This window comes from Cucurbita maxima, unplaced genomic scaffold, assembly GCF_002738345.1.
Source record: "Cucurbita maxima cultivar Rimu unplaced genomic scaffold, Cmax_1.0 Cma_Scf00001, whole genome shotgun sequence".
Lineage (NCBI taxonomy): Eukaryota > Viridiplantae > Streptophyta > Magnoliopsida > Cucurbitales > Cucurbitaceae > Cucurbita > Cucurbita maxima.
The window spans coordinates 2,879,663-2,892,606 of NW_019272017.1; the positions used below are offsets into that span (position 1 = coordinate 2,879,663).

The 12,944-nt window shown below is 31.2% G+C and overlaps 2 protein-coding genes across 5 annotated transcripts; one reads left to right on the forward strand and one right to left on the reverse strand.

Moving 5' to 3' along the window:
* Positions 1-6,492: 6,492 nt before the first annotated feature.
* LOC111479722 (transcription factor GTE3, chloroplastic-like) lies at positions 6,493-9,462 on the forward strand. Of its 4 annotated transcripts, none has more exons than XM_023124555.1 (5): positions 6,493-6,832; positions 6,919-8,397; positions 8,473-8,521; positions 8,686-8,766; positions 9,155-9,462. In XM_023124555.1, the coding sequence occupies exons 2-4, from the start codon at positions 6,931-6,933 to the stop codon at positions 8,742-8,744; spliced, it is 1,575 nt and encodes a 524-aa protein (XP_022980323.1). In that variant the 5' UTR covers positions 6,493-6,832; positions 6,919-6,930; the 3' UTR covers positions 8,745-8,766; positions 9,155-9,462. The 4 variants fall into 4 exon arrangements, with proteins under 4 accessions (XP_022980323.1, XP_022980332.1, XP_022980341.1 ...); XM_023124564.1 differs by having other exon boundaries at positions 6,922-8,397; positions 8,686-8,765; positions 9,160-9,462; XM_023124573.1 differs by having other exon boundaries at positions 6,493-6,682; positions 6,922-8,397; positions 8,686-8,765; positions 9,160-9,462.
* Positions 9,463-9,936: 474 nt separating this feature from the next.
* LOC111480781 (malate dehydrogenase, mitochondrial) lies at positions 9,937-12,281 on the reverse strand. The gene is made up of 7 exons (XM_023125952.1): positions 11,929-12,281; positions 11,392-11,565; positions 11,135-11,303; positions 10,967-11,028; positions 10,725-10,846; positions 10,462-10,579; positions 9,937-10,330 (listed from the first exon to the last, which is right to left on the reverse strand). Exons 1-7 carry the CDS (start codon positions 12,184-12,186, stop codon positions 10,190-10,192), a joined length of 1,044 nt encoding a protein of 347 aa, XP_022981720.1. The 5' UTR covers positions 12,187-12,281; the 3' UTR covers positions 9,937-10,189.
* Positions 12,282-12,944: the final 663 nt, after the last annotated feature.

Here is a 12,944-nt window from a genome sequence, read left to right on the forward strand (position 1 = left end):
ATTATATGCATATTGCCCTTNGTTTCTCTCTCTTTTACTCCCCTTATTATGACCTCTCTGTGTTTTGTTGTCTTTCTAAAACACCTTTAATGGCTGCCCTCTCTCTCTCCCTCTCTCTCTCTACAAAGCTTTTATGATGGGTCTCCTCTGTTTCTCTTGCTTCACTTGGAAGAAAAAAGTTACTTTTTTTAAAATTAAAAAAAAAAAAAAAAAAAAAAATCCTGGTTTGATTGAAAAAACTCATCTCTACTTGTTTCTTGTTTTTTTTCTCCCTTTTTCATTCTTAAATGAAAGGGAGAGATACACAGATATTGATGATTTTTGTGGATAATTTCACTGATTCTTCTTATTTTTAGGTAAAAAAAAAAAAAAAAAAAAGTTTTTAAAAGTTTAGTTTTTGTTCTTTNAGATTATTTACAGTTCATTAGGTTGTTTTAGATTTGTCATAATTTAGTGTATTGTGAAAATTCTCATCAAAATTAAGTGCTTATTTAGCTCATAACATATTTGGTTAGACAATAATTGTCATAAATTTGAAAGTAATAGGTTGAAATCTAATTCTAAGTTTTTTTTTTTTTTCTCTTTACAAATTTCAATATGCCAATTATTTTTTACAATTTTTGGTTTTTATATTTCATACAGTAGCATATGAATTAATTTCTCAATAAAATGAGGGAATAACTAACGTTTAAGCATCTTTTATATATAAAAAAAAATAATAATAATAATAAATTCTCAACAAAATCCTATTTATTCTATTTAAATGATTATATAATTTTAAAAAAATAATTATATATATATAATAATTTTTTAAGATAAAAAATAATTCAGTTGACTTTAGCTTCCCTTGATGCTATTTAGATTCGTAGCTCTACCTTTTACTAAAAGTTTTTATTTTATTTAAGTAATTTTATATTTTTATTTTATTTTAAATAATGGTTCTACGAGACAAAAAATGCGTGATTGGATCTACTGTTTACTTTTGAGATTTGATTTTTTTTTTTTTTTTGGAAATAATAAGTTAATTTTTTTTTTTTTCCCTTTTAACTTTCATACAAACTTTGAATTAAATTTAAAGGAAAAGATTTTATACCAATTAGATCTACAAATTAATAATTATAATTCTTTTGACCTCATTTCATTTAACAACTCAAAATCACCTAATTAAATTATTTTTCAACAAAATCTTGATAATTCGCCCTAATTAAATTGAGAAAATAGATTGTAGTGAAATTGTCATATTCCACCTCTCATAATTATAAATTAAATTTTAACTATAGTTAAAACTGATTCATTTATGAAGATTTAAAGTTTTAATTGATACAGTAATTTATTTATTTTTTTCTTTCCAAAAATTATCCTAGTTAAATTTCTAGAAATTATAAAGAAAATACCCAAAATTGGTTAAGAAAATAATAGAGTTGATGAAGTTACCCAATTTGAGAGGACAATGAAGCTTCCCTTTCAATTGTTGTGTGGGTCTTTTTCCAGTTCCCAAATCTTACTGTCTTGAAAATGGACACTTCAAAACAACCCCATATAAATTAAATCTTTTGTATAATTGGATAATTAACATTTATAGTTACTCACTCATGTTATTCTTTCTTTCTTTATTTATTTTTCTGAAAATGAATAACAGTGTTAATGGTCTCCTAAATTCATATATAAAATTTTCCAGGCATGTGAATTTTACCATTTAAAAATAACAAGAATTTCAATGAAATAACTTCTAAAATATTGAAAAATTTATTAAAGAATATTTTAAAATCAAACAAAATATTTGAATATTTTTTTTATTTTTTTCAACTAATAAATGAGACGGATCCATTGAAATAATTCTCATAAAAGCATAGCCAATAAACGAGAACAATAAATTAAATTACCGAAAAAATATATAGTATAGTAGACTAGTACCTTATTTTATTTAAATAATATATATATTTCCTATAAATCCTTTATTTTATTAAATTTGTGGGCAAAAATTCTTTTTAACAGGACATTCCAAACGTTTGACTCATAAATTAAAATGGTATATTATTCTTAGGCTACAAAATCGTACTTTTATTTAGCTTTAGCTTGTAGATTTAATTATTCTACGCTACAAATTCAATAATATTATAGAAATTAAATGCTAAAATTTAATAATTTTTTTATATAATATATAGTAGTTATTTGGGAGCCAAATTCCCTTATATTATTATTAGGTAGTTTCCTTGGTGTGGGTCAATTAGACTTAGGGTTACATTATATTAATATGTATAAATGATTTATGTACGACATGTCGGTTGACAACTTAGCAAATCCATTGTAGCCTTGTTGTACCTAGGACTACTTGTCATCGTCCCAAAATCAAGATTTCAGCCTTCAAGAACATAAACTTGGAAAATCCCAATCCCTATTCACCATTTCAATTTTGAAGTCCATCTAGTCTCATCATTTTTGCCATCTTTAAAGGATAAAAATGTCTTTTACCCTCATTTCTATTCCCGATCAAACATATTCTGTACTTGATATTTTAACCAAGACTGTGACTAGTTAGTTCAAATAATACACCGACTACATATTTCGCGTTCTGTAGGTCCCAAAAGAATCGAACCTTTTAACATTGCATTATTAGGATGTTGCTATCGAGAAACGTGATAAAAAGTCAAGATATTTGTAGGTATCTATTAAAATGTATATATTTTTTTTTTAGAAAAAAAACCTTTATTTTTTTGTTTTTTTTTTTAAATATAGACTAAATTATTAAAAAAAAAAAAACATAGTCCTATTCTTTCAAACGTTAAACAGTTAAAAGTAATTTTTTTTTTTTTTTTTTTTTTTAAGGGTTTATTGATAGTGTGTTTGGGTAAAGGATTGGATGTGTCTGCAAATGTTGTCTTGTCCCTTTCTCCTCTCCTCTCTCTCTAATTTGCATCTTTCCCCTTTTAACTTTATTATTATTATTATTATTATTTATTTATTTGATTTATTCAAAAAAAAATTAATATTTTTTTTTATGACTTTTCTTTTAAATATCTATGGATATTAATATTTTCTTGATATTTTTCTTCCTTGCTTTCAATATTTTACATTAAATTGGGTTCTTTTATTTTTATTTTATACAAATTTTATCTAAAAAATAATATTTTTTTATTGTATTTATATTAATTTAACATTTTCATAATATCAAAATTTAATTGAGAAAACCCTATTTATTATTTATTTATTAAAAAAAACATTAAAAATTGTTTGAGAGAGACAAAAATAGGGTTTGAAAATGATAATTAATAAATGTCAGAGGAGGTGAGGGCTAAAAGTAAATATGTTTGAATTAAATATTTCCAACCACATGAAATAATTTTTTTATTTTTTAATTAACTTTTTTACTTCTTTTTGTTTTTTCTCTTTCTCTATTAATTAACAAATATTTATTTATTTATTATTATTATTATTATTTGTATTTTATACATTAAATGCTTACTTAAATATTTTATAAAAATTGATCCCTCAAATTGAAAACTACGTAAGTTGGTCGACCAATTCATAAATGATGCACAGTTTAAACCAAGCCACATTCAATTAGGTACGTAAAATATTTCTAGATTTAGCCAAATTAAAAAAATTTTAATTTTTTAATTTATAATTTATATTTTATAATGATCGAGTCAACATGAGATATATGATTGAACCGAAACTTTATTCGAATGAGAACGATTCTAAAGATACAAAACTTTGGGTAAGAATTGATAGCTGCTACTCGACAAAGTGTACCTTCTTGTTTCGGTTCAATCATATAAACTTTAAAGGTAAACATGCTTGACTTGAAACAATTCTATGTTGAATGGTTTTGTAGAAATAATGTTCACCGCTAGTAAATATTGTTCGCTTTGGTCTGTTACGTATCGACGTTAGTCTCACATTTTTTTTAAAAATGCATATGTTATGGAGAAGTTTCCATACCCTTTTAAGAAATGTTTCGTTCGCATTTAAAAACGATGTGGGATCTCACATTCAAGTACAGTAGATAACGTGGTCATGTAGCAGAATATACAGGCAAATGTCGAAGTAGTTCAAGTTAAGTAGGTAACATGATCCAGAGAATACCGAGACAATCAGAATCCAAATTCTAAATCTTTGTTCAAACCTCGAGACAGTTAAAATTAAATAATTGAATTAATAATAACAAAAAAAGTTTGAATTAAATCTAAATTTACCTAATTTATTAGAATAGGGGATGACACTATTTTAGTTTACCTATGTTTATTAGGTTACAGAATCTTTGATTTAATGGCTTAATTAAGCTCTATAATATAATCTTAAGAGCTTACAATTTAATGCAAATTTAATTGAATTGGTCCCCAAATTCAAAATTATGCGACGTTTAATTCTCGTTTGATAATTATTTTGACCACCAATGGGTCGTTTTTTCAATTTTGTACTATGACGTTTTTAAATATATTAAATGAAAAATAATTTTCATTTAATTAATTTATTTTTTTATTTTATATAAATGTTCGAGTCCTCACCATTAAGTTTCGTTTTCTTTTTTGATAAATGTTCGAGTCCTCACCATTAAGTAGATGGTTGGTAAATAGTTAATAGTAATAATTTAGTTCGATTTAGTCCTTTTTGTAAAAATTGTTGATAAGGTTTTATGAAATGTTTTATGTAAAGCGTAGTTTATCGTAAAAATTGACATTTAATTTTTTCTCTTGTTAGGGTGTTCATATAACTCGATAACTTAATCAACTCGAACTATCCAATCGTAGAATCTTGAAAAATTAAAAATTTGGTTCGGTTTACAAGTTGACATTTTCTTAGTCGAGTCAACTTAACCAACTCGAAAATAAGGTTACAATCCAACCAATACTCTACTTTTAACGATATTAAGAATATTTAACGTTTGTAATTATATCAATGATACACTGTGATTTGTAAATATTTGATATTTGAAACTCTATTTAGGTTATTCAAGTCATCGAAATTATATATATAATAATCATAAAAATTAATTTTTGAGATTTATTAGATTTGGAGAGATATTAAAAGGGCATATGAAGAGTACCAAAGAGTATAATGGGGAGTTGCTATCAATCAATTTCAAAAACCTAATTTTCTTCCCTCTTTTTCTACCCACAATATTATCATTTTCTTTTATACATATATTTTAATTCATTTATTTTCAACCATTTAATTTTAAAAGAAATAAAAAATAAAAAATATTTATTATTATGACAAATTACTCGACCGATCTTAAGGCTTGACATGGCTTCTAATCAGCATAACACCTTAAGTCTCACGTCATATTCATACCGAGCATATTATACTTTATCATTTCTTTGTCAAATTGCGTAAAAAAATTGATAATTAAAAAAACGACAAAAAAAAAATCTGATCGATCTGAATTTATTCAAAAAATAATAATAACTAGAATTACTTGAATTAAAAAACAATTGAATTAATTTAATTATATATATATATATATATATATATATATATATATATTTTTTTTTTTTACTATGGTAATTGTTGGGTGTGGACGTGAATTAGGTGTTGAAGGGTCCAATGGTGGGCTACAAATCAAAGGACAAATCAACATCCCAATGGCTTTATTTTTCTTTTTTGTAAAGTTGAGGACATAATATCGGCAAATTTCCATTACTACCCCTCACTTTTTTTTTTCTTTTTTTTTTTCTAATAATTAAAATAAAATAAAATATATAAAATTAATTATATTTTCTACCTTTGAAAATTCCCCTCCCCCAATTTCAACTTAAAATACCAATGACTCTCCTCCGACGCTTTAAACCATAAATATCAGATTTTTCCTTTTATTATTATTATTATTATTATTATTATTATTATTATTATTATTATTATTATTATTTGGGTATCACCAAATATACATTAAAATATTCTAAAAAGAAAGATTTAAATATAATCTTCGCATTAAGGGCTTTGCCAAGCATAAGCCCAATAGTAATTGGGCCCCTGGCCCAATTTCTCCACCAGTTAAATGAACTCAGCATGTGCTTATTTTAAAATCTTGAAATATTAATAAATTATTAAATTTGGGACTTATTATTAATTAAAATTTATCTCAAATTTGATTCGAAAATTATATATATATATATATATATATATATAAGCGTTGTCCCTACTGGAAGAAAGGCCAAGAAAATCGTCCAAAAAGTCATCTTAAATACAAAGTGGTAACCTTATCGATACCACCATTTTTCTGCTGGAGAAATTTTAAAATTATTTTGAGACAAATTTCAATATTTTTAATATTTTTATTAATTTAACAGAAAAAGAATTAAAATAACAGATCAATAATGGATCTGAAAATTATAATTTTTTAATATTAAATCTAAAAAAACTATTTTTACATTTTCTTTTTAAAAATTAAAAACTAAAAGCTAAATAGGCAACTTAAAATTTGAGAATATTTTTTAAATTTTATTAGAATAGTCAAAAGATAAACTCAAATTCAGAATTACTTTTTAAATCGAGAAAAGAAAATGCATTAGACGAAACATGTTGCAATCCCACTCGCGTTTTACGCGCGTGAAGCTCACCCTCGGCCACCACTTCTGCGTTTCACAGTGAACAACGGAAGTCCGGATTCCGAACTAACCAGAAAAAACGATGAGCTTCATCAATTCATCCGACAACTTTCCGAATCCATCATCAATCCGCTGTACGATTTCTTGGATTTCTTCTCCTTGTGTATCGGAAACCGTTTTATTTTTTTTTCTCGTTCCTGTGATCGTCAAGCTTAAACCCTACGTTTTGTTGTTTTGGATTTCTGTTCTACATCCTTCAGCTTCATCGATCGTGCATTAAGCTTGTAAGAACTCATGATTTTTATGGAATTTTTTCTAGTATCATTTGGTATCCTTCTCTTTTGACAGTATCGGCGTTTTGTTATTGTAGCAGATTACATGTATGGCTTCAGTGCTGCGAGGTGGTGGTGAACCGGGAGGGAATCCCAGGAGGACGGATAATAACAAGTTTAGTACCGGAAACCAACGGAAAGAGAGTAAAATCCCCAAAAGTGCTCGAAATTCCGTACAGATTCCTGCCATCGCGGCCGCCAATGGCGGTGGTGATCCGTCTTCTCCTTCTCATTATCCGATCGATGCTTTAGTCACGTCTAGGGATTCTTCAGGTCAAAATCGCTACATCGAACAGGTTAATGCTGATGAAGTGCCGGGATATACGCGGTTTGAGAACCGGGTTAGGATTTGCTTGAATTCCAGATCAAGATCTGAGATTAAAGAGCTTACGACGAAGCTTAAGGGCGAGCTCGGTCACGTCAGGAGCCTCGTGAAGAAATTTGAATCTCAAGAACTGCAGATCAGTGGTTATGGTGGTGATGTTGGACATAGTCAGTCGCAGTTTTCTGCTAATAATTTGGTAGAGAAGGTTGGTAACACATGGAAGAATGATTCTGTGGTGGGTTCCGCCGATGTGCCCGCTTCTCGACTTGTTCAAAGCGTTTCGGTGGCCGAAAACTTCGGGGAGTTTGCAGAGAAAGAGATGAACAAGCATAAAAATTCAAGATATAATCCTAAGACGGAGTTCCCGGTATCGGATTGCGATTCGAATAGAGGTAAGATTGATCCATTGCTTAAAAGCTGTAACAATTTGCTGGAAAGATTGATGAAACATAAACATGGTTGGGTGTTTAATGTGCCTGTTGATGCCAAGCGTTTGGGGCTTCATGATTATCACAAGATCATAACGAAGCCAATGGACTTAGGTACTGTAAAGATGAGATTAAACAAGAACTGGTACAAGTCACCAAGAGAGTTTGCTGAGGATGTGAGACTCACATTTAGTAATGCCATTACATATAACCCGAAAGGGGAGGACGTTCATATAATGGCTGAGCAGTTATCGAACGTATTCGAAGAGAAATGGAGGATTATTGAAGCCAAACAAGATGTTGGTAAGGATGATGGATCCAGAAAATCTCCAGCTCTTGCCACACCGCCAGTGGAATCAAGAACTTTCAGTAAATCGAAGTCTACGACGAAGCCTCCGCCTGCAAATAGGGAGAGTTTAGGTAAGTCGGATTCGATAACAAAGCCTGCAAACGTTCCTGATAAGAAACCAAATGCTAAGAATCATGGAAACAGAGATATGAATTATGAAGAAAAGCAGAAACTGAGCATTGATCTTCAGGATTTACCATCAGATGAGCTGAATAATGTTGTGAAGATCATTAAAAAGAGGAACCAGGGACTCTTCCAAAACGATGATGAAATTGAGTTGGATATTGGTAGTGTTGACTCCAAAACCCTCTGGGAACTCGAGAGGTTTGTGGCTGATTACAAAAACAGCTTGATCACGAACAAGAGAAAAGTCGACGCCGATCTTCAATCATCGCGCTACTCGACCAAGGATATGGTAAGATTTGAATCAATCTGCTACAGTTTCAAGTTCCTTTCTTAGGGTGAAACAAACTATATTGTAACGATGCAGGATCGAGCTGTGGATGATGCAGGAGGAGGACCTGTAGGCGGCAATGCAGGTAAAATTGTTGAAATCTTTGGTGAATGCTTCAGTCTATAACTTTTGGTAACTTAGAAATGGAATGTTATAAAAGCATGTTTCCACCATTGAAGCAACCTCTTGATACCTAGCAGTAGCAGTAACTTGGAGATGTTAATGGTTATATGATCTATGTTTCTACAGACTCTGAAGGTGAGGGCGACAGTTCCTCGACGTGTGGAGATGCGAATCAGTCTCCCTAGGGTTGAATCGACTAAAACAAGGTACGAGTTCAAAGTCTAGTACTGAATGTTCTTGTTGGCTTGGAAGCATCACATATGAAAAAAAGATTTGACTACCATTTGGTGTGATATTGATGAACATGGGAAGTTTGTGTTATCCTCCTCTCGATAGCTTCGTCTGTTGATATTTAAAAACTCGGAGACCGAAATTGAGAAGGCTGGAAAAGTCTAGGAATTCGGCAATTGTTTTCAGGAGCGTCTTCATCTTTCCCAATTTTACGATAAGCAAGTTGAAACTTGGAAGTTGATTGTTCTATTATCCTGAAGTAATCCTATCTGAATAATCATATAATTTGATCAGAATCTCCAAACCAATTTTCATTTATGTTTCCCATTGATGCTCAAGTAACAAGTCGAATTCGTTCCTCTGCAACAGGATCGTATGGTTTGGTTGCATCACGGAGCAATCTCCATCTCCCATGGTGATTTGGAGGGAAGAGATCAAAAGTTGTATTGATAAATTCAGATGATATTCATGATTCCTTGGCATTTTATGAAATCAGAAATTTCCCAATTTCTTATTTTGATAATTGTATATTTTTGTGTAATAGAACTTAGAAGGTAGCATAAGTTAATTTCTTTCTAGGATGGATTGATTGATCTTTCCATTTTCTATAGCAGCTGTATATACTAAAGGATCTACTTTGGAATATGAATTTAATCTTTTCTTTGTCAGCAATGAACTGTTCTTAGTGTTTTATTATGAAAATGTAACCAAATTACTACATTAAATCATAGTTCACTATCTCTTTGAATCCTAACAATCATTGTAGGTTCCTACCGAAACTTTTTAACTTCACCCTGACCGAACATGGTCTGTTCATCATCTTTCGCCCATACTTGATCTATAATTCACATTTTCACCATAATCCCTGAACTTAAGTTTATTCTATGCTTAATCCTTACACTTATGAAATGTTTCTTTTTAGTAGGGCCTTACTCATCTAAAAAGGTTGCTTTTAGGACGTGTATATGTTACATCATGAATATGATCCTCCATTTTACGAGAGAATGAGTTCAAATCATGGTAGCCACCGGCTTAAAATTTAGCAATCCTATGAGTTACTTTAGCAACCAAATACGCTAAGACCACATATTGAACAATAATCCACACAACCCAATCCAACCCAACCCAACCAATCAAGCACTGTTCCAGTCCAAATGGTTGGATGATTCTTCATATTAAAGATCGAAGATTCAAATAGAGATCCCTCAAAAATATGCCACCGGGAATTATTGATAAAACTTATACGAGGGAAGTGAACTACTCTAACAAAAAAAGTAAAGCCGGTTGCTCGTAAGCAGCATCATCAGTTACAGTTGGGTGGGAAAAGAAAAAATGGATGAGTTTTATGGTAACGTGGGCAAGAGATACCTGTCCGGATTGTAAATAATACAACCACATTCTAACTTTTGTTGGCAAACTGGATTCCCTTCTCAATTGAAGCTTTGAGCTCGGGCTTCAGCTTTTCCAAACCTTCTTTCTCGAAGTCTGAGAGATGGCCCAAACCCAAAACTGACTCTACTCCGTTCTTTCCAAGCTTCACCTGTTTATATAAAGGAAAATCAAAGTGAACAATAATTCATGCAGTCCAAAGATCTGGACTCTAATGAGTTTCAACAACTCAAACAATATGCTATAAGGAAAAAGCAGTCCAAACAGAACATAACCAATTACCTTTGAAGCAAAGAATGGAAGTTCAGTGACAGTTGATTGCACAAACGAGCATTCCACAACATCTGGAACCCCATTCAGTCCCTTGAGACAAGCATCTGCAAAAAGGGCACCAGCATAGCTGCCAGAAGCAGTAAAAATGTTAAAATTTTACTTGCATTATTGACATGGCAAGGAAAATAAGAACAGAGAATGATGAAAGAACCCTCGGCTGTTGAGGCAATCAACTTCTGATAAATAATTCAGCAGCAAGTAAAAAGTCTTACGCCATTGATAATGTAGCAGAACCCTTGCCGGCCTTTGCTTCCACAACTTCCGTTCCTCCATCTTGAGTTCGCTTGGTGAGAGCAACAATAGTCTCATCTGACAAATTTGCTTTCGGGGTAGCCTGTGACAATCAGATGCACCGTATAAAGTCTATAACCCCTCAAATTCAAAGCATTCGATGCAATCCCGACACAGGAACTGGGTTTTACATCTAGCATATTTGTAAAAAGAAGGGAAGTACCTGAGAAAATAGTGGAAGAATGGTGATGCCCGCATGGCCACCAATAACAGGCACATTAACCTCTGCAAGCGTATTACAATAGTCAGGCAATAAAATTTGACCTTTCATCATTGTAAATTGATTTTAACGGAGAAATTTCAAGCATAAAATTTTAGCAAGGAATTATACCAGCTACTGGAGCATTTGCTTTCCCAGCATAAAAGGTTTTGGCCCTGACAACATCAAGAGTAGTAACACCAAACAACTTCTTCTCATCATAAGTGCCAGCTTTCTTGAAAACCTCAGCAGCAATTGGGACAGTTGAGTTGACGGGGTTGCTGATCATGTTAACAAGTGCCTGCAAAGCCGTGTTTTGGTTACAAAATGAAGTCAAAATAACAAAATTAAAGAATTTGCATCTCAGTATAAGAGTGGTGGGTACTGACATTGGGGCAGTACTTAGCAATGGCAGTGCAAAGTGATTTAACAATGCCAGCATTGATGTTGAAGAGATCATCACGGGTCATGCCGGGCTTTCTTGGAACTCCAGCAGGAATGATGACAACATCAGATCCCTCCAAAGCTTTACCGAGTTGGTCCTCACCCACGTAGCCAGTAACCTGCACAGAAAAATCTTGTAGTGAACAATGATCTAACGACGAAATCAAGAGATGGGAAAAAAAAAAAAAAAATTAAAAGAGAGAGAGAGAGAGATGAAACAAATTAGCTCAAACCGTTGGACATGAACGAATAAGAACAAAACAGGAACTCCAAAAACATGCAGACACCCGAGTTATAAACTTACTTAAACTTTGAAGCAGAAAACAAGCAAATACATAGCCGAAAACAAAAAGCACAAAAATCGAAATCAACTGAATCAAAATCAGATCGATTGCAACTCAAACAGAGGCATCAACAAACCAAAAACACAACTATTTATAACCGTACAAGAAAAAAAAAAAGGGAGAAATGACAAGATTTACCTCGGATCTAGTGTTAACATGACCAACATCGGCGGCAACACCAGGAGTACCAGCAATATCGTAGAGAGCAAGCTGGGAGACAAGTGGATTAAGCTTCATGAGAAGCGCCAAGGGCTGTCCAATCCCACCGGCAGCACCAAGCACGGCCACTTTCCTTTCCGGCACTGATTCAGTCCCAAAGCTACGGGTCAAGAGGTGCTTCGACGAAGAGGACCTCGAGGCGACGGAATGAACAGATCTGAGAATTGAGGCCTTCATGATTCCACGTAGAAGAACAGCGCCGATACCAAGAAAACAACAGAGGAGAGGGTTTCGACGGAAATGAAGGGTTCTTCTTCAGATCATATCGAAGTGCTTTTGCCTTTATTCTCGAGGCCAAGGGCTCGATTGTAATTTTGATTTTTTGTTTTCCATGTAAAGATGGAAATTAAAAGAAATGGGTATATTTCATGTTCGCATGGTTCTTTTTCTTCTTTTTTCTCATATAATTTAAATACTCTTTAAATAGTAAATTGTTTTTATCTACAAAAATAAATCAAGTTTATTCAATACATTTAATTTAATATCTATGAAATTAATTAATTAATTTTTTTTTTTTTTTTTTGTATTTAGTTTCAATGTTTCTCAAAAATGAAAATAAGAAATTGAATTCTATTTTTTAAAAAAGAATTAGAAACCCCAAAATTTTCAGGTTTTTGTTTGTTTCGTACATAAACTTAAAAGGTATTTAATAAATTCTTAAATTATCAATTAATAAGTCTCATAAAATCTAAATTTATGTTTTTTTTTTTTTTACCTATTTAACATTTTTAAAATATATAAATAAAAAAAAAAGATATATCAATTTCTTTACAGATATAGACATAAATACACACCTTGAACAAGTATTTGAACCAAATTTAGTATTGAAAAGCTAGACAAAGCTCAAATAGGATTAAACTTTTTTCCTTTTGAACAACAAATATCTACAAATAAAGCCATTTTCTTTTTCATTATATTTTCAACATCCCATAAAT

Coding starts and splice junctions, on each gene's coding strand:
- LOC111479722 (XM_023124555.1), top strand. CDS start 6,931: ATGGCTTCAGTGCTGCGAGGTGGTGGTGAACCGGGAGGGAATCCCAGG. Junction 8,398..8,472: donor GCTACTCGACCAAGGATATG/GTAAGATTTGAA, acceptor GTAACGATGCAG/GATCGAGCTGTGGATGATGC. Junction 8,522..8,685: donor ACCTGTAGGCGGCAATGCAG/GTAAAATTGTTG, acceptor ATGTTTCTACAG/ACTCTGAAGGTGAGGGCGAC.
- LOC111480781 (XM_023125952.1), bottom strand. CDS start 12,186: ATGAAGGCCTCAATTCTCAGATCTGTTCATTCCGTCGCCTCGAGGTCC. Junction 11,029..11,134: donor AGCAAATGCTCCAGTAGCTG/GTATAATTCCTT, acceptor ATACGCTTGCAG/AGGTTAATGTGCCTGTTATT. Junction 10,580..10,724: donor TCTGCTACATTATCAATGGC/GTAAGACTTTTT, acceptor TGCTTCTGGCAG/CTATGCTGGTGCCCTTTTTG.